Source organism: Bactrocera oleae, chromosome 3 (genome assembly GCF_042242935.1).
Source record: "Bactrocera oleae isolate idBacOlea1 chromosome 3, idBacOlea1, whole genome shotgun sequence".
Taxonomy (NCBI): domain Eukaryota; kingdom Metazoa; phylum Arthropoda; class Insecta; order Diptera; family Tephritidae; genus Bactrocera; species Bactrocera oleae.
Window position 1 is genome coordinate 90,342,670 of NC_091537.1, and position 23,994 is coordinate 90,366,663.

The 23,994-nt window shown below is 31.1% G+C and overlaps 1 protein-coding gene across 2 annotated transcripts in view; it reads left to right on the forward strand.

The window, feature by feature from the left end:
- Nucleotides 1–21,201, forward strand: part of Dyrk2 (Dual-specificity tyrosine phosphorylation-regulated kinase 2) — a 149,893-nt gene extending 128,692 nt beyond the window's left edge. For both annotated transcript variants that reach the window (XM_014232168.3, XM_070107198.1), the window contains exons 8-10: nt 9,441–9,579; nt 10,037–10,208; nt 17,128–21,201. In XM_014232168.3, the coding sequence (XP_014087643.2) occupies nt 9,441–9,579; nt 10,037–10,208; nt 17,128–18,233 (1,417 nt within the window). In that variant the 3' untranslated portion in view covers nt 18,234–21,201. The remainder of the gene's footprint in view (nt 1–9,440; nt 9,580–10,036; nt 10,209–17,127) is intronic.
- The last annotated feature ends 2,793 nt before the right edge of the window (nt 21,202–23,994 follow it).

Genomic DNA, 23,994 nt, shown 5'->3' on the forward strand with positions numbered 1-23,994 from the left:
TGTGCAATTGCATGACTTTTTAGAGATGGTGGTAATTAAAAAGTACAGTCTAAAATTTTTATGTTTATATTAAGAAAACATAATCTACCACTTAGCACTTCAGAATTTTTATGGCTCACATTCATTTGTGAAATTTCAAAATTCGATTTTTTTTTTTGGTTTATACAAGACTCTAAAACGTGATTTTAATGCCTCGCTTTGAGCAATACTTGCTAAATTTTACCCAAATTTACTAACTTCATGACTACAAATAATTCTACAGCAGTAATATCAACCAAATGAATAGAAAATTCCAGCGCTGAGCTCTCGTTAATATGAAAACTTATTTATTGCTATGCTAAACCAACATAAAATGTCTTGATTATAACGTTTCATATATATACTATATTACACACTTAACTACAAAAGCACATAATCCAATCTATATGCAATTAAACTTGCATGTACGGACCCTTAATAAGCTCTAAGAGCGTGCACTTACTGCTTTTACAGGTAAATAAGCGCTGCCTACACAATTACATTACAGGCTTTACATACTTGTGATTGTGCCTTGGCCATCAATTAGTAATAATATAATTAAATTCTGCTACCAGCCAAAGAAAATAAGAAGTTCCAGCTACATAAACATTGAATTTATCACTGCCATGTGGTGTGTTGTTAGTTTTGCTTTGCTGCGCAAATCTAATTTCTTGCTATTTTATATGCAAAGCGCATAGGTGAGCATGCTTTGGCACAACTTTTGCAATTTATAAATTGCCAATGCCATTAGAGACATCGCAAAACAGCCTGTGGTCCACAAGAGACACGTGGGCGTATACGTAACATTTGTATTAGCACTATAAAGCGCACGTAGTTCAACAGAAACAGCTGGCACTTTACACTCACACACATGCGCATATGTATTCAGCTGTGCGGCTGTATTGCTGCGCCTTCCGACATTTACTGTGACTAATTGCCATTTAATGTGCTTATTTGGCGGAAGGTAACTAAATTAGTGCGACATTTCGCCATAATTTCCTGCGCAAAAATGCCAGCTGCCGCTATGTGTACACAAGCTACATATGTGTTTGTGTATTTGTATACATTTTGCTACTTCGTATTTGTGTTTATTTTGCTACTTGGTATTTGTGTCCCTGGTACACTTGCCACTCACTGATGGCTGTGCATAAAACTGTGAAGCAAATATTTTTCAACAATTTTTCAACTTTCAAGCGGCAAAAGTTGCCTTCTCTCCCTTCTAACCGTAGATTTGACATATATTTTACCGTTAGCTGCTTGTCACTGCTGTCAGCGTCGTGTTTGTTTACTGCTCAAATAGTTGCCGGAGCATTTTCTTGTGAAATGCGAACTTTTCAAATAGTTCTCCGCATTAAATTTGTACTCAGCCACCTTGAGTGTAGAATTTTGTTGTTGTTGTATAATTTTCTTTCTAGAGTAGGTTAAGCTATTTTCACTTATCAATATTAAATATGCACTCCGTTACTCAACTTAAGTTGAGTTTTGCATACTTTTTGGCGCACACAGTTTCCAGCTCATTACATTCCTTCGTGTAGGCAAGTGTTAAGTGTGTGTGTTCGTGTTGTCGGCGTAGCAATTTGGCAGTACACATGTGTATATTTCTGTTGTGTTGTGTATATATGTATGTGTTTAGCACGCCCAGAAATTTCACTTATTTACTTGTCCGCAGCAATGACACGCTCTGATTTATGCTTGACATTAAGGTTGCCGGTCCATACTTGTGTTTGGCAGTTACGTGGGCGATGCCTAAATCACTTTGTCGAAAGCAAGAAAAATTTTGCACAGAAGCTAAAAAACCCTTCACAAAAATTAAAGTTGCCATACAAGAACTTAGCTTTGATTGGTCAGTTTGTATGGCAGCTATATGCTATAGTGGTCCCATATCGGTTATTTCGACAAGTGAGTAGCTGTTTAGGCAGAAAAGAATGTGTGCAAAATTTCAGATCTATATCTCAAAAACTAAGCGACTAGTTTGCGAATATACAGACAGATTTTTTTTTAAGAATTTCGAACTTTAAAACATGTTTACGGTAATATCTGAGATGCATTACATTAAATTTAGTTATTTGTGATATTTAATAATTTGCTATTGAAATTTTGCATCATTTAACCTTATTTTAAATATTTTATTTTACCACATATCTATTACTATATATTTTAATGTGGCGACCAAATGTTGAAAATCAAATGATTTGCATTCTGCAATTTATAACTGCCTGACCTTGAACTTTATTCTTCGTCTTGCTGCCTTTCAACCAAGCAAAATGGCAAATAATTAACCACAATGCTCTGTCATTTCATTGCCATTGCTCATTGCAAATCATGGAAAATGCTTTTGTTTTCATTTTTTGCTAATGGAAGTGCGAAAAATTCCAAGGATGCAAAATATCTTGTAATTAGTTGTGACATTCGCTGGGTAAATAGACGACAGTCTAGTAATAAAGCAGAGAATATTGCAATAAAATGCAAGAGAAAATAAAATTTGAGTGTAATATGAAATATTTATAAATGAAAAATAAAGAATTTGAATAAGCAAATAATAAAAAATATTTATTTGTGAAAAAACTCTAAAAAATAATAGAAAATTTAAAATAAAAATAAAAAAAATATATAATATAAATATATATATAATAAAAATATATATAAAAAAATTTTTTTGTTGTAAATTGAAAATAAAAATTAAAAAAAAAATTAATAAATTTTTTATTTTTTTTTTTTGTTAAATAAATTGTGTTTTTTTCTTTTAGCTTGTATGGCTTCTTTTCAAAGCATTTATAGTATTACGGTTCGCAGATGTATGCTGTTGCGTATACGCCATGACAGCCTTGACTAGTTTCACATTAGCAAACGTGTATCACTCGCATAGTTAAGGGAAAGCGCTCGCATTATTTTTTGTAGTTTTGGTAATATGAAGATTTTAAGGCTATAAATCAGTTGGAGCTCCACCGTACCATACTAGAATCCTCATCTCATTCCTTTTAGCATATTCATACAACGAAATACCTAACATATCAAAACCAAAAATAGAGTTTAATAAACGCAAAGAAAAACTAGTTGCACAACAAAAATATGAAAGTTTAAGAAATACTAAAGCTTGTTGAAATCGCGTAAACAAAGTCGACCAGAAAGTTTCTTGCTATGAAATTATAATGAAATTGTATACATTAAACTCATCGTCGCATTTCTATGCAAATTTCGAGTGCGTGCATTGCGGCTGTTAACTAAATTTCTGCGCTACTGAAACTTGTTGAAATTTGTGATAAGTTTCATGACTTGTTATTAATGTCATCAGCAACTATTAATTCTGTTAATAATACGAATAGTGTGTGAGTGTGTATGTGTATGCAATCGCTATCAAGCAAGTATGTGCGCATATAAATTTTATAACCACCCACCAACCACCGTTACTAACAGTCATGCAGCGCTTGTTTCGCTATGGCACCCTTTAATATCATTACTTTTCATTAATTGTGTTGCACTTTAATTGTATTACGGTAAATTAAATCAATATCTCCCAACCAAAAAGTGGCAAACAAAATTATTTACATATGCATACGTATTCATATATTCTTATGGGCGTTTGTTGCATTGTTTAACGCTTGCTTGGCATACATTTAGGCGCTTACGACGCAAGCTATTTGTAAATTTTTAACATTTCGACCGTAAATGCGTAAATTACATTAAAACTGCATGGCAAAGACTTAAAACAATGCGACAAAAGCGTATTTCTAGACAGCTTTCTTTAATTTGTTTACGCATTTTCATATCATTTCGCGCTTAAGGCAGTTGAGAAAAATTATGCAAAGCATTTTAGCCTCTTTTAGACAATGGCATATGGCTTGGCGTCGCAGAGTCGGCACTTTTTTGCACGCTAGCGATGTTACGACAAATATTTAAAAATAAAGCATACTTTTAGCTGCGATGAAAACAGCTGTTAGACATTTTTGAGCATTCTATTTTATGTTTTTGGGTTTTTATGAATAATGGTGTAAAATATTTACGTATTCTATTTAGTATTGAAAAAGCTTAAAATTATTTTAAATAACAACAAAATAATACTTTTAATTGCAAAGAAGCTAATTTACGCCCAAAGTTAGGCTTCAAAATTAAAAATATTAAAATCAGTGACAGTAAGCAACAGTTTGGCTAAACATGAAATGAAACATACATGCGTGTGTTTTTATGACTTTTAGACTTTTTATTGCTTCAAATTAATTTAATTGCGCATTTTAAATTAAAGTTCAAAATTGCCATATAAAGACATCTTCTCATGACTAAAGGTTCCTAAATTTACTTACATTATTAATATTAACAAATAATTGGGAAACAAACCCACATGCGAGCTTAGTACTGCAAATTATTGTTTGAAGTTACTCATTTCTCCACTTATGAGTAAATCTGACGTCAATCCACTACTAAACGCCCAAAGAAGCCATTCAAATTAAGGTTTTCTGCTTCTCCTTGCCAACCACTTAATTTTTGAAGAACTTTTTAGCATTTTGTATTTGTCTCAACCTTGTTGTGCACCATTAGACCTTATCATTAATCATAATAAAAACTGTGCAGCGCCTACAGTTATGCCAACTTATTCATAGCTCTTTACGTTCATTGTGTTTGCTTATCTCATCCATCCAGGTTAAAAATAAAAGCTCATTTAGCTTTAATACAGTGCTCTATCGCTCTTTCGCTTTCGCCCTCCGCCATCGCTTTGCAAACAGCTGTTTAGTGTTGCGCGTCTAAAAACGTTAGCACCAATAGTAATGCCATCAAAGTAATACGAATGTCATGTTTACTTTTCATCACAGCTATTTTTTTTTGTTTATGCCACATTACCTTGTTATCCCCCACAGCGCACACACTTCTCGCTTTGAGCCATTGACTGCTTAGCGTTAGGAATTATTTCTGCATTATTTCGATATTTGTTGCATAAGCGTAGGCGCTAAGGCTGTACATCGCTGCCTGAACTTGAAATTTGTGGGCGGTATGAAGGCGAAGGTCTTATTCATATGTTCTTTGTTGTTTTTTCTTTCTTTTTTTTTGGTTTTTTGCGAATTTGTTTGCAGACGCTTTAATTCGATTTGACAGTTTGCCTTTTGTATTGTTGTACTTTTATATTTGTGTTATATTTTTATTTTTGCTGGTATAAAATGCATATAAAATAAATGATATAGTATATATACAACGACGTCAATAAACGGTAAAGCGCTACAACAATTGAACGCGGCATTGACAATATTTGCTTGCGCACAGCGCTTAACAAGCCTGTGTGCGTGTGTGTGTGGGCCGCTGCTAGTTAGTGAGTTGAGGTATGTAGTCGATGCCTACAAATCGCATATTGACATGCAATGCAGCGGTAACGAGCTACTAATATGTATTTATGAATTTATCTGCATTTTGACTGCGCACAAATTGTATGTCGTTGTTGTTGTTCGCTTGTATGTTGCTTTGATATGACTGCTGTGGTGTGTGTGGGCTGATAGTGGTACAGATGTTTGCTTTGTGGGTTTGTGAAAGACTTGTTTTTGCAATTTGTACTTTTCCACTTGCAAATTTGTTCAAGAAAAAAAACATACTCATCACTGGCAAATAGCGGTATTTTAGTGCCGAAAATCATGAACAGGGAATGCTTAGCCTTGAATTTGACGATGGCATATTCTTTTTAGTTGCTGTTTAATGATTAACTTTTTGCGCTATAAAATTTATCTGATTATAATTAATAGGAAAATACAAAGGAGTTGAGTTAGAGTAGCAAAATTATAGTAAAAGTGAAAATATATTTAATTTCTTGGGTTATCTCTAAATAAAATTGCTATATTATATTTAATACACCTACAAAAAATAAAAAGAAAAAAAAAATTCTATTTCATTCGTTCTAACATGAAATTGGTATCTATTTTTGAAGAATTACTGCTGACAAAGTATGAAAATATATTTGAATTTTAGTTATTTATCAAATATTTTCTACTAAAATGAAATTTTTTTTATTTCAAAAACTCTTTTCGTTTTTAATTTTTATGTACCTAATTTTCTGAATTTTACTGAGAGCACTTTGAAAAAAATTTTGATATTAGCTTTTTTATACAATAATTGCTGATTTTTACTTAGAGAACTTCGGAATTTTTTTTTGATATAATTCTTCACAAAAATTTTTAGTTATTTTAAAATCTACTCTAATTATTGTAGATAAAAAAATTGAGGAAGTCTTTCTTTGCTTTTAAAGTCAAATTGAAAAATATTCCTCTAGTGCAGCTTTGCTTTGTAGAAGATGAAAGCTCGCAAATCTTTAGAAAACTATCTTCAAATACGACTATCTATAATACATTTATATGTGTGTAGGTGTGTTTGCACCTATTTATAACTTCCATGCATTGCGTCAACTTTTCTCTGTATAGATTTCAATAGCGGTGCAAAACAAATAGTATTCAAAGCGCTTAAAGTAAAACTGACTGTTGACAGTTGATCGCTGACACTTTTCTAAGGAATACGCTGGCGCAGCTGCCACATAAAGTTGTCAATAGTAATAAAAAGGGGTTTTGGCATGAATTGAAGGCGAAAGCCATAGCAATGGATAAGCATTGAAATGCCAACTTTATTAGCATGGCCACCACAAAGTTGTGGTTCTATATGTGTTAGTGCGCCTATTTGATGTACTAGCAAACTATTTTTAGAAAAACGATAAGAGCAGATAGATATGTTATATTGCAGGTGTATATATAGTGAAAATTCTGTTTACTATTAGCAAAGAATTAGGGGAAATTCACTAAAGTACGTGAAAAGATCAAATGAATAAAAAAAAATAAATTCAATTGAAAATAGCTTATAAAAAAGCTTAAAGTTATTATTTTCTCATTCTCGCCATAATAAGTAATTTAAAAGTTACTTTCAATTTCTTTGCCATATATTATTCTTTTTCTACACATTTTTTCATCATCCGTCTTCGTGTTGGCATGCAACAACACTGAAATTGAGTTTTCGTTATCGAATTTTACAGTCTCGCGAACTCAATCAACACATAAAGCAAGCAAGCCCCTCAGAGAATACCCACTGTTACATACCAATATCAACATACCTATACGTACATACGTACATATATACACACACATATTCCATGCCTCAAAAAAAAACTGAGGTAACAATATCTTAAAGCATTAGGAGTAAAAACACAAATCGCTAAGCTCAGTAATATTTTACATATTTCAATAACGGTGAATACGAAATTTATTGCTTACTGGAAATTTATATGTTTTCATTAGTCGCATTTACGTTTTAATTTGGTAAAAAAAATCGATAACTTCATCGTTTATCGATAATGAAATCAACAAAAAAATTTTTAACATAAATATTTAAATAAAACGTTGAAATATACTGATTTTATTCTTTGATACGAAATTTATCGATAAAAATATCTCTGGAAAACTGTTTTCATCACATTTCCCGTTTTTAATTCAGCTACTTTGTTAATCAAAATCGCTAACTTGATGGTTTATCGATAATAAAACAAACGATTACAAAAATCATTAAATAGGTTTAAATAGAAGTTTTCCTGAAATTTTTATTAGAATTCAAAAATTTTGTTTTCGGTATACCAGTTTTAATGTTATTTATCGATTATTTAGCACAATTATCGATTACAGGAAAACGGGATATATTAAAAAAAGTCATCGATTACTAGAAATATATATAGCTTTACTCGGTGAATTTCAAAATACAACGATATATCGATTTTTAACCAATTAAAGTTTTTATGTACTATAATCATATGCTTAGATATCCCTAAGATGCATTACAATTTTTACAAGTATGCATTAAAAATAATAATATAGAGCACATTTACTCACACCACAAGCTCTAACGCTATGCGGCTAAAATAATCCCCAGTATGCAATGGCTGTGCTAAAATTTAATTTTTACGCCCATAAAAGTATTAAAGAATTCCATTGAATTACTCACTTTGAAATATAGATAGGTATACTATTACCAGACACATCAAATGTGCGACACTAGAGACATGTTTCAAAGTATGTATGTGCTTATTTTTAATTCAATTTGCCGCCACTCTGCTCCGCCACACACATGTACATATTTACATTGAAAAGAGTATGATGTCTTTGGCGCCTTTCAAAATTGCGCATACGCCATGTAGACCACAGCGCGGTTTTCAGCGCTCAATTGATAACACATATGCAGAGCTTGATTTTTTTGTTTGCTTTGAAAGAGTGTGTGTGTGCGATCTGAAGCGACTTCAGCTCTTTCACCGCATACTTGGCGGTTTTTGCATTTATGCACACACATACATACATACTTATATAGTGTAAAGCTGCCTGTCGGTGATTTCTTATTCCGCTTTGTGTTTGGCTGCTTTTTGTGCCACAAAGATTCATTTGCATTGAGTATGGATGCAATTTGGAATTCGCATTTTGGAGTAGTTGGTTTATGCTCCTTAATATATGAGTTATATGGAAGTAGTAAGAGTGAAGGTTGGTAGTTGAGAATTTTCATATATTGTACATACATATCTCGTTTCTTATATGATTAAGTGGGTTCTTATTGCGAGTAGTGGACTTTGAATTATTAAAGTAATTGGGTCTAGACACTTTCTACAATTTGAAAAACGAAAAGCAAATAATAAAAAAAAATGTATATAAAAAAATTATAAATTAAAAAAAAAAAAAAATTTAAAAAATTTTAAAAAATTTTCATTAAAAACTTAACACACATTTTAAAGTGTATTCAAAGCGGAAGCAAAAGACCCCTTCGAAAGTATAATTCGAATTAATTAACTAAATTGAAATTAATGTATTGTATAAAAATTTAATTTAATTAAAGTAATTAAAAGTTTATGTAAACAATTTTAAGTGTTTAAAAAATGAAGTTGATAATCAAAATTAAAAAAAAAATTTTAAAAAAATATCCATTACAAATATAATTTAATTTATTTAAAGTAATTAAAAAAGTAAATTAATGAGAAAATTTTTTAAATGTAATTAAATCTAATTTAAGCAATTAGAAATTAATTAAAAGTTTTAAAATGTTAAAAAAAAGAAGTATAAGTAAAAATACGATAGTTGCACCTAAAAATTTATTGAAAAAAAAAATTTTAAAATTTAATTTTAATAAATCAATTAAAAATTAACATAAAATAATTTAAAATATTTAAAAAAATAATTTATAATTCAAAAATATGATAATTGCACACCAAAAAAATTAATTTAATTTAATTTTAGCAATTAAAATCCATTTAAAATGCATAATTAAAGATACATATCATTTTATAGTCTATCAGTTATAATTTTTTTTTGAATTATTATTTTTTTTTTCAATTTTAAAAAGTATGCTATAAACAAAATTTTGCCTTCAGAATTCAGCAACTCAGTAAAACTAAATTAATTTTCTTTACTCTCTCTGTTTTCCTCTCTTTGCAGTCTCAATCTCTATGAATTAATCAAGAAGAATAACTACAATGGTTTCAGCATGAGTTTGATCAGACGCTTCTGTAATTCTATTGTCAAATGCTTGCGTCTGCTCTACAAAGAGAACATCATACACTGTGATCTCAAACCGGTGAGTATGCGTATATTTCATTATGTATAGGTATGTCTATATATACCATATTGAGATATGGTAAAACAAGTTTTCAACTAGCATAAGGGCTCTATTCGTATCACTTAAACTTTAAAATTATGTGATTCAACCAATTCTTTGCTAAGGCTGAGAATATGGTGCAGCCGAGAGAAAAATAAAATTTGCAATAAAAGTACAGAGTTGCAGTTGCAGTTACTCTAAGCTAATTAATGCTTTACGCTTGGTGAAATGATAAAGTAAAGAAATTATTAATTACGCCACTATGTTCTCAACCTTATTTTGGCAGCCGCCAGTGTTTAACTGCATAGGAGTAAAGCATACTTTTATGCGCACATATATTTTTCTTCTCTTCACGCATTTTTCTTATCTCTATATATATATTTCTTATCTCTATATATATATTTCTTATCTCTAAATATATATTTGTTACCCGCAGGAAAATATTCTGCTCAAACAACGTGGCAGTAGTTCAATAAAAGTCATCGATTTTGGCAGCTCCTGCTATGTGAGTCGTAAAATTTACACATACATACAGTCACGATTTTATCGCTCACCGGAAGTGATACTGGGATTGCAGTATGGAACCGCTATAGATATGTGGAGTTTAGGTGAGTAACTCCAAAAATAATTACTGTATTTGGAAAATGGATTTTTTACTTAAAATATTAATATTTTTTTTTTGGGTTTTATAAAGAGTATTTCTAAAAAGAAAGTAAATATAGGAAATTTAATATTTTTGCAAAAAGTTTTATAATTTTCTAAAGAAATTTATTTATTAAAAGAAAAAATAATAATAACAAATTTCAAACATATGCATCAAAATAGAGCATCTTTTCTTTAAAAATCACAATTTGCAATAGGAAAGTAAATTAATTTTTTTCTGTATATGTACATTGTTTTTTTTTTTTATTTTACACATCTGTCAGGAAAATGTTGACACAGAAACGCGTTAAAATAAAATGCATATGCACATTTTCCACTTTCGCTAATGGCATTTATGTGGGTGAGCAAAAAAAAAAAATGTTTTTAATATACATAAATACAGTTGCAGCGAGCAGTTGCATATTGAGAAATGAGAAACCGACCTGAATGCATATCAAATCAAAGGTGTTGCAAGGTGCAAATGGAGGGTTGTATGCTGAATATACACACATACGTACAATTTTGATTACATATATGTTTGTGTAGCGATGCCATTATGCACTCACACGCACGCACGCCTTCAGCTGCATTCAATGGCTGCAAGGATAAGTGCATTCTACATACTACACACAAATATATATATCAAAAATAAATAAATATAAACACTTGCACAGCGAGAGGTGCTCATGCATGAGAAAATTGCATTTGGCAAATGTTTTTTCACATGAGTGTTGGAAGATTTATATTTTACCTTGATATGGTTGATATTACAGAAATAATTTATGGAACTATGAAAAAAAATAAAATTTATTTTAGAAGAAGTAAATGAAAATGCAGCTATAAGCAAATTGTAATGGGTTTAAGCTTTCGCTTTCACCATCCCTAGTTGCCTCGGTATATTAATGTACTAAAGAAAAAATTAATTTATTTACGCTTTACGCTTAAAAACTGCTATAAATAGTTTATTTTGTGTAAAAACGCAATTTTTTCTGTGTTTACACAAAGAGTTTTTCAGACGAAAACGTTGAAATATGGAGAAACTGCTACGTAAATATAAAAAAACTAGTTTGTAACTAGTTCGGAAAAAATTTTGTTTCAGAAATACTAAGTTTTGATTACGCCGTAAAATCTAGTTTTAGAAAAACTAGTTTGTAACTAGTCCGAAAGAAAATTAGTTTCACAAAAAACAGTTTGTTACTAGTTCGAAAAAATTTGGTATCGCAAAAATTAGCTTTCGACTCCTCCCAAAAGAAATAGTTTCACATATATTATTTTGTCACACGTTGACCGTAAGTACAGTTTGTTAGCTTTGCATAACTAATTTAGTATGAACTAGTTTCAAAATACGCTGAAAATTATAATTTTTCTACTTTTACGACCAGTTTTGTTTGTCACTAGTTGACCGAAAGTACTTTTCTTCTAGATGATGTTTATCTGTAAACATAGTGTGACGACATTTCTGAGTAACTAGTCCAAAAAAAGTAGCTTCACAAAAACTAGTTTGTAACTTTTTCGAAAATAAATAGTTTCAGGTAAAGTATTTTGTCACAAGTTTCACATTACCACTTTTCATAACTAGTTTGAAGTAAACTAGTTTGATACTAATCTTAATTTTTTTTTATTTTTCAACTAGTATGACAAGAATTTGTGTGTCACTAGTTGACTGAAAGTTTGTTTCAGCTAGTTAGAAATGATGCTATGTGTACACATTATAGCACAATGATGTCTTTGTATAACTAGTCCAAAAAAACTTTGTTTCAAACAAGTTTCAGTTTGTGACTGACACCGAAAGAAATAGTATCACATGAAGTATTTTGTCACAGGTAGAGCACAACATTTTGTTAATTTTTCAGAACTATTAGTTTGCATATAGTTATTGGATAACTTGGAATGAACTATTGTAGTTTGAAAATACGCTGAAAATTATTATTTTTCAACGAGTACAGAAAGGATTTGTATGTTATTAGTTGATTTAAAGTACTTTCGGCTAGTGTGCGATATGTATATATGTAGTTTAACCACATTAATAGATAACTAATTCTATGGAAACTAGTTTGTAACTAGTCTATTGTTTTTAAATACTACGGAAAGAGTTAGAGCAAAATATTTTAATATTTATTCTAGTATAAGCACTTTTTTTAAGTTTTTCCAAAAATTACCGCTAACCTCCAAAAATTAAGCTCCAAAAATCCATTTAAAACAATCTGCATTACTTGTCCTTGCACCTATCTTTGTTCAATATATCATCATTTTTCATCCAACATGCACATACAGACACAAGCATAATTTCATTTATAACACAAAATGATGCTAATCTCGACAGCGGAGCGCCAAATGTCCTTTCAAAATACAAGACGTGAGTTTCAGAGTAGAGAGAGAAGAGTCGAGAGAGAAGCGTAGAGAGTGTGGAGTAGAGAGATGAAAGCATAGGAGCAGCAAATGTGTGTATAACAAGTACACTACAGTTACATCTGCGTAAAGTGGAATATTTTGTGATCAGCGGTTTGGCAGGCGATTGCAAAGCAATACATCGTCGCTGACAAATCAATTAAAATTTGAAATATACGGCGAAAGTTTGTGAGTTATTGATTTTGGGTACAAAGCTGCAAGATAATCACAAATTTGCTTAATAAAAGTTTAATAAAAAGTTTAAATTAAATTTAAGTATAATAAAAAATATCAAATTGATGGTGCAAAAGAGAGTACTTATGTATATTTGTTCAATAGCAAGCACCTGCCAAGCTCATTTTTGAGACGAAACAAATACACAAAAAATGTAAAAGTCATTCAGAGCCAGCTGAATACTAGTTGGACATAACTTAAATTTTTTCTGTCTGTCTTCTGCACACATCTGTTTTCGCGCAAGAAGCTGCTTATTTGTTGGAACCAGCGATATAGGACCACTATACCCACTATATTTTTAAAAAAATATTGCAAAAAAAAATCTTTAAAAAAATTTTGATACTGATATTTTGATATGTTATGTTAACTCCTACAGGCAATTCAGAAAATTTCCCCGCTTTGATTAGATTGTGCAAAAATTGCTATTAAAGTGATCAAAACTGGTTTAATTTAGTCGTTTTTATATATATTTGTAACTATAACTTTGTGTGTGCTTTGTTAAATATTTTCAAACTACTGTAGCCACTTCAACATCAACAAATCAGACTATTGTATTACTTTCATTCAGAAAAAAAAAACTTCTTTTACACTCCTTCAATTTAACGTCTAAAGTTACACACATACACTTTTACACACACATATAAATACAAGCAACACCACTACAATTAAAGAGTCAGCCATTCAAAGCTATAGGCATGCCATCACTTCCACTTTCGCACACACTTACAACCACACTTCCACCTTACATAGTTTGTACAATTGTTTTTACTTTCAATTGTTGCCAACACGCACTTTAACAATTTGAAATTCCTATAAAATACATTGCGAATGGAGAATATGTTGTGTGGCGATAAGGAGTGGCTGTTGAAAGTTGCTAAAAATCAAGTGCAACAAGTGGAAGAAATAAATAAAGCAAACACTCTCAATTATCAAAGCAAACATTTATGGCCGCATTTAAACTGCTCAAGGTATGCCTTTAAAGCCAAGTCATTTAAATATCTCTGATAACGGTAATGTATAGACAATTTCCTGCAACCCTTCCTATCTAGCCTTCATTACATCCTTCCGTGGCTTCCTACCATAGACACATACCTTCCGCGTGCTTTCCGTTTGCCATTAATACCCATTCGGTTGCAAGACTATAGGCAGGTATATGTATGTGGCTATGTGTGCATTTAAAACAATGCGGCTTGAAGGCGATCAAAGCGCAAGAGAAGGCGTTTCTCAAAGCGTATCCGCGCAATTTTCATATCGCACTTGCAAACCTCACCCGGTCTTACAGATAAGTGATTGCTTCTGTGCATATGTGTGCGTGTGCCGCAAGGTGCTGCGCTGTTTCTTTTCTATGCTGATTTCTTGAATGTGTGTGTGAATAGTTGCTTCGGTGCGCTTGCAGGAAGCGAAAACTATGTTCGAAGTGAAATCAATGAAAGTAAACACTGATTTTATGGTTTCTCATGGAGGGATAAGGGTGGGAGCAGGAAATAGCAAAATAAAGTTAGTGGCGTTGATTAAAATATTTGCTTGGGAAATTTCGCAGTTTGAAGTTGATTACGGCCGCATAACGTGCAGTGTTTCTTATTAAATTAACATAGTTCTTCTTCTTACAGATTAAATTATTTGAAAGGACTTACTCTCTTTCAGTTGGCAAAGTTCTAAAAGCGGGATATGACACTGGATGTAGGCCATAGAGTAGTTCAATCAGTTGTTGGTGTGTCTCTGTAATGAGTTTTGCAAAAAAAACTAAAGTATTACAGAAGTTAGTTAACACCCTATTATTTTAGAATCAGTTATATGAGAATCAGTACCTAAGTAGTGATCAATTATATGCAAAATATGATTATAAACTCCAATAGTTCAAACATTTAGATCAATCTACTTATTATACAAATTTTTTACAAACTAGTTACCAACTAGTTTCCAAATAGATTCCAACTAGATAAAATTGGACCAACTAGAGTAAAATGTGATAAAGTATGTGGTCGTGCTTTATTAACAAAACTATTGACAAACTAGTTAACAACTGGTTACTAACTAGTTACAGTAGGCCCAGTCAGACAAAACGACATGAAACTATGTATAAGTCATTTACAAAAAAAATTTTGGAATTTTTTACTCAATATTAAAAACTTGTTCAAAGAAACACCAACTATTACAATCTCTTGACATTACTTCATGTCTAATTAAATTTACTTTTGCTTTTCGACCCATTCTTTAATGTCCTAATCAAATCACAAGGCTGCCATTGAATTTAACTAAAAATAGCTGCCGAATGTCCTTCGTACTTTCAAAACAAATATTTTCCATTAGCCAAATTGAAAGAAAATTTTCAATCGACCAGCTCTAGGTATGCACAAACCTTTTTTTATACCCGAGATGAACAATTGAAATTAGAAACTAAAAGCTTTTAAGCGCTGCTGGATATAAATATTGCTACTTATGTAATATGCATATGTACAAGTATGTGTCTACGAAAATGATTTTTGGTATTGGCCTTGCCATCCGAAATCAGCAGCAGACAACTGCCAGTGTTGCCAAAAAGTTTTTTTTTTGCTGCACACAATGCAAAATTCGAAAAAAAAAATCGAAAATGGATATCTATACAAAACTTTGCATGCCAAAATTTTGATGGAGAGCAACGGCATCTCGCTTACTTAAGCAGACACAAAAAGAATGTGAGATGGCATTGTGTGTGTGACGTGCAGTTATCATTTGAGATGCACACACAAGCTATGAAATTCACAAATACTTACATAAAACCCGATTATTACATATTACTGTTATTGTTGGTGCAACTGACAATAATTTGGCAGGGATTTTGAAATTGTAATGCGTTCAAATTGGCTCAATAAGTATGGTAGCGAGGAGGTATACTTTAAGATAGTGATGTTGTAGAACTTTTTGAAATCAAACTAGAGCTACGGATTTCAACTAAGTTCTACTGAAAAATGTTTTTGATTGAAATCGTATAAATAAACAGCTATCCACCCACAAAAAGTAGTCTACAAAGATACCTTATATGTAGCTAAGTTGCAAATGAAAGTTGTTCATACGCCCCGCCAACCTGCGCCCTTGCAAATCATATATATTTGTATGCCGCAATATATGTTTAGTACCAGCCCACTGTCGCATACCAACGATTGATTACATCTCACAATGCACCAAATTCTGTGGCAGTATTGACCATTTTGTGGCATCCACACAACATTCAAAGTCAAGGTCAGCTAAGCACACTTTTGGTATTTTACGGCATTGATTTAGCTCGTATACAACTAGATCAGCTAGAGCTAATAAATACTGATATATGAAGACAGGCTTGCATAATTGCAACTGCAATATTTCGCTTCATTGTTTGTCCTTTTGTGAATACTGGCCATTTTAGGCACCCGTTGTCTGCTTAGACCGAGCTGCAGAAGCTTGCCCTTGCAATTTACCAGGCCAATGCAGTGTAGCGTTGTTTGACAAGGCAAATTATCAAAGGTCAAATGGCATTCATACAACAAAAGAGGGAGGGGAGTGTATTGAAAAGATTGTAAAATGTAAGAAAGAAGGTTGTAGTTGCAGCTTCAGTGGTCAAGTGCAGCTGTCGACCACTTGAAAGTAGAAAAAGTAATAGCATCAGGCATTTTAGAGAAAATAAATGCGAAATCGAAGAAACAAAAATAAAAAAATTAAAGAAAAAAAATGTGGCTCTCCTACTTAGCTTCTAAGAAACTTTTGCCTTAATTAAGAATATACATATTTTATTTCAAATAATGATTATTAATACTTTTTGCTTTTAATTTATTTTATTATACTCTTGTTATATTAATAATTATTATTTGAATAATAAAAATAGAAATATATTAAAACAATTAAAAAAAAATTTATAATAAATATGTGAGAAGAAAAAAATAACAAAAAATAAATTACAATATTTTTAATTTTTTTTTTAAATTTATTTTTGTTATTATAATTTTTAATGCATTAAGTTTTCTTTATTAAAAAATATTAAAAATTATTTAGTTTCCAGAGTCACAAAACTTAAAAAAATATATTTTTTTATATTAAATTAAAAATTTTTAGTTTAAAAAATTTAAGATAAAAAAAGATATAGAAAAATATTAAAATTTAATTTTCTTATTGTAAATCCGAAAAAGATACAAATTTTCTTAATTTTAAGAAAAATATTAATTTAAGCTTTATAAACCATGAAATTAAAACACAAAACTATTTTTTTAACTTATTCGCCACTTAACAATTTTTTATGCAATTCTCTTTCAGGCTGTATCCTAGCCGAGCTCTACACCGGCTTCCCGCTCTTCCCCGGTGAGAATGAAGTCGAACAGTTGGCCTGCATCATGGAAGTGCTCGGTCTGCCACCGAAAGAACTCATCGCCAACGCCACCCGACGCCGTTTGTTCTTCGATTCGCGCGGCGCACCACGCTGCACTACAAACTCCAAGGGACGCAAACGTTTGCCCGGCGGCAAATCAATCTCACAGATGCTCTACTGCCAAGATCGTAATTTCATCAATTTCCTGCAACGTTGTCTCGAATGGGATCCCGCGGAGCGTATGACACCCGAAGAAGCTGCACACCACGAATTCCTGCAACCCACCGCCTCCAGTCGTCATCGCAGCTGTCGCATGACAAACTCTTCATCCACAGGCGGTCTCAATAATAGCTCATCACAAAAATCATCCTGCTACAGTTTCACCGAAGTCTCACCACCCTCAAACGCCACAGCCAGCAACACGACTGGCGGTGGCAGTGGTAACGGCGGCGCTGTGGTGGCATCCATCACCAGCACCACAGCGGTCAGCAACGCGGCCATCACCACAACAACGAGCAAGGCGACTACGACGACACAATCGCGTAGCAGCGATCTTACACAGCATGCGCACCACGCCAGCTCCTCCGGTCATCTGCCCGACATCAAGCTCAGCGCCAGCGACAAATACAGCAACATGCAGAAGATGGCCGTGCGCTCGAAGATTACGTCGTCGGTGTCTGATTTGGACTCAGTGCCGCAATATGCCTTGCAGCGCAGCATCTACGGCGCCAGTGGGCTGACGCACAGTGGCACAGCAGCGCGTAAGCATCTCATTACAAGCGGCACCATCGCCACCAGCTCCAGCAAGTATGGCTTGGGACTGGGCGTAGGCAGCGGCGGCGAAAAGCATCAGAGCATAACGCTGGGCAATGTGTCGTCGCATTACGGCGGTCGCGAAAAGCATCAGAGCATAACGCTGGGCAATGCGTCGTCGCATCACGGCGGCGGCGAAAAGGATCAGAGCATAACGCTGGGCAGCGGTGGTGGCGCCAATAGCAACATGTCACACTCACAGTCGACGGGCGACGTGTCGGCGATCTTCGGACGTGCTTGACTTCGCGCGCGACCCACAAAACTTGAGCTCAAAAAATGCAAACTAGTCAATATGGTGGATTTTTGGAGCTAGAAGTGGAAGTAAGCGGCGCCAACGGCGTCAAGTGCTTGGAGGGAGACGCGTATGTGGTGGACTTGCAGTGCACGAAAAGGAGTTAAGAATTACTATAATTGTGACTAGTAGGTTTGTGTGTATATGTGTGCGCGCTGCTGTTTGATTGCTCAAACGCTCGGGCACACGGTTTTTGTCAGGCGCAACGCTGCATATGCCTCATTATGAGCACACACAAATATATATTATATAGAATTTAAACTGAATTTTGAGTAAAATAATTATGACTTGTGTGCATATTGCCAGACTTAAGTTTACATAGATTGTTAGATAGGCGTGGAAAGGTGTTTAGAAAGGAGTTTGAAGCCAAAAAACTTTTAAATGAATTAGAATTTTATTTATCGAAGAAAATTATGAAAAATTTTTTTCCAAGCTATAATTCTTTTTAAAAAAAAATAAATTAGAAAAAACGCTTTACAATCTTATAAAAAAGCTACAACTTCAAAAAAGCGCTAAAATTATATTCTTAAGTTCTTTAAAAAATTTTTTTAAACTTTTTCAAATGTAATTCTTTTAAAATTCAAATATATGTGTTTTTTTTTAGGTAATATTTTTAAATTGCTATACTTTTCAAAATTAAACAAAAAACTTAAACTAATAAAAATTAAAAAAAAAAAATATTGAAAATTATTTTATTTCTTATTTTACGTACGAAAAAAATGTAAGAAAGTTATATGCGATTAAAATCAAATTACGTATGAAAAAATGTAAAAAAAAATTTTTATTTTAGAACAAAATTAATTTTTCGAACAACTTTCTCTGCTCCTTTCCTCGTCTATTTGACGATAGTTTTTACAATAAAAAAAATGTACGTGCACACTTCAGCCTATATAATTCGAAGATATGTATGTTTGTATTTGTATGAGTGTATTTGAAGGAATCTTAATTACATCTATGTATGTATAATAATTATAATTAGTGTATGTAGTTGTGGTAAGTTGCGAATATAGTAAACCATAGTAGTTAGCATGTGAGTTACAATGAAATATAAACGAAAAATGGAGTGAAGAAAAATAACAAATGGCTCAGTCTATAAACAAAAAAATATAACTTTAATTATTAATAAGCAAAAATAAATAAAGAAAATATAAAATTAAGAAATTTTAACGGAAAAAAATTAAAACAATAAGCTTAAGATTATAAAATTGTGACAACAAATTCTAGTACGTAAAAATAATATTGACAAAAAATTACAACAACATATAAGAATTTTTTGCGAAATAGTAAAAACAATGAAATAAAAATATTTTACTAAACACATATAAAATAAGTAAAAAAGCATTAATATACATATATGCTAACAAATAACAAAAAAAAAAAACTGTATGAGAGTAGAGATTTGTGTATGCCACATGCAACGTAATGTTGCCGCAAATTAATTGTATATAAGTCAAAGGGTTTTTAGTAATAATTTTAATGCAAGTGCATAAAGAAAATGTAAACGCAGTTTTTGGGCGAGTATTTAGATAAGAAACAAATAGAAAAATAAATAAAAATCTCGGCATAAAACGAAAATCTTCCATATTTTTAGTTTCACTGCTTTTAGTAAATTTTTACATAAACTGCCTTTGATTATATGTAAATAAGTACAATGATATGCCACTAAATACACACATGCTGTCACATAAATGCGTCAAGCATACAATAAAACTAGTTATAAAACAAGTATAAACTTGTAGAAATATCATTGCATGCATCACAAACTATTCTAGAAGCATATCCAGTAAAGCGTTGGCATATTTTGTAAGAAAGAACAACAAACACTGCTGAAAAACTACATTTCCTGTTTAGAGAAATACTTTTAGGCATAAATACATTTTTTTGGTTTAGTAAATAATACTAAATTTTAGTGTAATAAAAAATTAATTACTTAAAAAATAAAATTTTAGTTGACAAAAAAATATTTTCGCCAAAAAACCATTTTTTAACTAATATTTTATTTTATTATTAGTTTTACATTAATAAAATTTCATTTTTTCAAACCATAACATTAGTTTTAAATTCTTTTTAAATGAACATTTCTAGCCTTTATTGCTGCTCAAAGAGAAAATATTTTTTCAAATAATTTTTTTAAATATTTTTTTCTTAAATTTTTTTTTTAATGTTTTTTATTATTTTTATAAATATATATATTTTTTTTTAATTTTCTATAAATTTAGTTTATTAAATTTTTTCTTCCTAATAAAATTGTCGCTTATATAAATATTTTTAAATATTTTAGTTTCATAAAATTTATATTTTTTAAAATATTTTTTTCAACAATTTTTACCACCCTGTATATTGTTCCAGTGCGCCACATTTTGCTCAATCATGCCAATATTTTTCACACATCTGTGACTTGTACAATTGCAGCAGCGCCATCAAACTACATGCTTTTCTGTCTATTGTTCAAACATTTATTTTATTTTCACTTTATATACCGTTAGTTAAAAAATATCTAGCCCATTTTCGCCAATAATATTTATATAATTTTAAATATGTCACTACGTGTTCGAATTTATCAACTTTAGCTAATGGAAAATAAACATACATTAAAACAACTGCATCAAATATTATTAAGCAAATAAATATATACGAAGAATGATTTTGTGAATTAGTGTGTTTACAACAACAATTATGTAAATTACTTTTAAGCATATATTCAGACTTGCATCAGTGTAATGTAAAATATATGAATTAAATGTTATATGTAGATACATACATACATGTGAATATAACTACTCCTGCATACGCGTGCATTGTATGTGTGCGTGTGTATATGTATGCAAACAAATTAATTATTCAATTTACACAATAAACATAATCGAATGAATTTATTAAAATATTAAAAAAAATAATAATAAATAAATATACACAATTGTGTTTTCATTTGGTCAGGTTTTATTTATTTATGTTATTAGTTTGAATACAGAGAGTTACTCTCTGCGCTCAACTATCTTTCGTAGATATCAAAGACGTGATAAAAATTGAGTGCTTAGTGCGCTATGCGGCATAAATTTCTCACACATGTAGGAAATATTCTTTCTTCAAGAGCGTTAATAAAAAATAAGCCACAAAATGTATTTATTGTTGCAGGAGACAACAAAACGTTCTTTACTAGAAAAAAATAATAATAAAATATTTATAATATTTTTTTGTAAAAAAATTCTTGGCAGTTAAAGGGTTAATATTACTAAACTTATAATTTCTATAGCATACTTTCAGGCACCTATATGCCTATACATTAAATAAACATAATATCTCGAAAGGGAGTAAGCAAATGTTGCCTACCCTTAGGCGTAAATAATTCAAAATGCACAGTGAAGTCAAAAATATATATAGCACAGAATTGACTAACGAGTTTCTGAACGCATTAAAATTATAAATACGCCAAGCATTTTTTGGTTAAAATTTAGTTCATTTTAATTATTTAGAAAATATATATAATTATTTAGAAAATATTCTTCTTTTTCTTCACAACTTCAAAAGCTATAAAAACGTTTTCAAAACTCGCAAAACATATAATTAATTGAATGATATTTGATATTCGGCGCTAAGTAAATTAATATTTGATGCGATTTCGGGCATTTCCAAAGTATATTCTCTAGTTTGCAACTACGAAAATATTTTTCTTTTACCGCACACTATTTCTGTTTCTTCAGAACAACTTTACAAAGTTTAAAGACGCTTTTTTGACTCTTGTAAGACAAACTTTTAGATCCAGAAAAAAAATTAAGAATTGTATAAAGTGTAATTTAATAAATAATGTATATTTAATAAACAGTATAACACAAATTTTGTATGCAGTAAAGTTCTATATACACACATATATGCAAGTAAGAGTTATTAGGCTACTGAATGGAGTTTAGACTTTTCTCAACCATTAAAGAGTTTCTTACAATAAATTAGGAGTACATAATAATTATGTGAACTTAACCACCAGATAGAGTTATATAGTTAATAGACATGCAAAGGATAATAAAATAGAAGAACAAAATAGAAAAATATGCTAAATATTAAAAAAATATATAAAATATATTCATATGTATTAAAGAGAGAATCGGTGTAAGTGAACCAAATTAGCACGAAAGTTGTTAAAATAATAAACGAAGATATGATAAGATAATCAATTTGATGACGTAAATGAGAAATATAACATGATAACAAAATATTGCGTCAAGGCCACTGTATTTACAAAAAAATGAAAATATAATAAGAAAGAAAAATAATATTGTAATAAAAATATATAATAAAAATATGGAAAATAATAATAAATTTTAAATAAAATAATAATTAATTTTAAAATTAAAAAATAAGATATTTAAATTAAATGCACATATGTATATGTATTTGTATGAATATACAATATATTTCAAATTACAATAAGTAGTACTTTTAACATAACCTGAAAATTATTATAAAAATATAGATTGTATGTAAATAGAAATAGTAATTAGTATAGTAGAAAATAGTACAAGAAAATACAGAGAGAATATAATGAATTTAATTTCCAAAAGACAAGTAACAGATATAGTACCACCTTACTGTTAACATGCCAGTACTGTAAGAATTACATAGATATCGAATGCCGCAAAGTTTGTAACCATCGGAGACCACACAAAGTTTTTACCTATATACAGTGAACCACAAAACTTGTACAGAGAGATGTTTTGAATTTGAAGTGACTTTTTTGTTAAACTATACAGTAACAATTTTTTATAAAAATTTTAATACGAAAAAAATTTTGGTGCTAACTTGGCATAACTCACTTTTGAGCAGCTAAAGAAAAAAAACGTGTATACTGACGTTGGCAGCACTTTAAATGCAGTTATCTAGCAGGTACCGTTATTTTTATCTGCTATTATTTGCGCAACATATGCTCAAACTCTATTATCATATCTGATAAGCGCATTTCTTTTGGGCGTTTGTAGTTTATGAAGCAAAAATGCTGAACAAACAAACAACTCAAGATTTACGAGGTCTGTCAAGAGAATAAAGTACTCGCGAAATAGGCAAAATTGTAAAAAAACATACCATTGGTACTTTAGGACTAAATTCAAGATGACTGCTGAAGTTGGAAAACTTGAAAGGGGATGCCAAAAAAAGTGTGCTTTGTTCAGGATAACAACTCACAGTATTCTGATTTAGTGGTTAAGGAATGGTGGTTGTACAACGTCAAAAAATGCAACCGCATGTTCCTCAGAGTCTAGATCTCGACCCAATTGAGCGCGTGCGGGCATATATGAAGGCGAAGTTACGAGAGCGCAAAGTTATTAGCAAAAATGAGGTTAAGGCTGCTCTTCAGGAAGTATTCTCAATATAGATACTGAGTTTTTAAAAATTTTCTGCATTCTATGAATAAAATATTACAAACCATGATAGGGGCCAAAGGTGCACTAAGTATTAATTTTTCTTAAAGAATGTTGTAATGTCAATGGTTGTAAACTGCACAAGTTTTTTTTTGTTAGTCTTCGAAAACGGTTTCATTTTGGATTTTTGAACTTTTTGGAGAAAACTGGATTCTTCAAAATAAATTTCAATTACTTTAAGAGTTAAGTTACTTCAAAGACAAGAACATTTTCTTTTATAATTTGTTTTTTGATTCACTGTAAAAGATTAGCGTGACCAGCTGAGTCGATTTAACCATCTGTTCGTATAAATGTATATATAA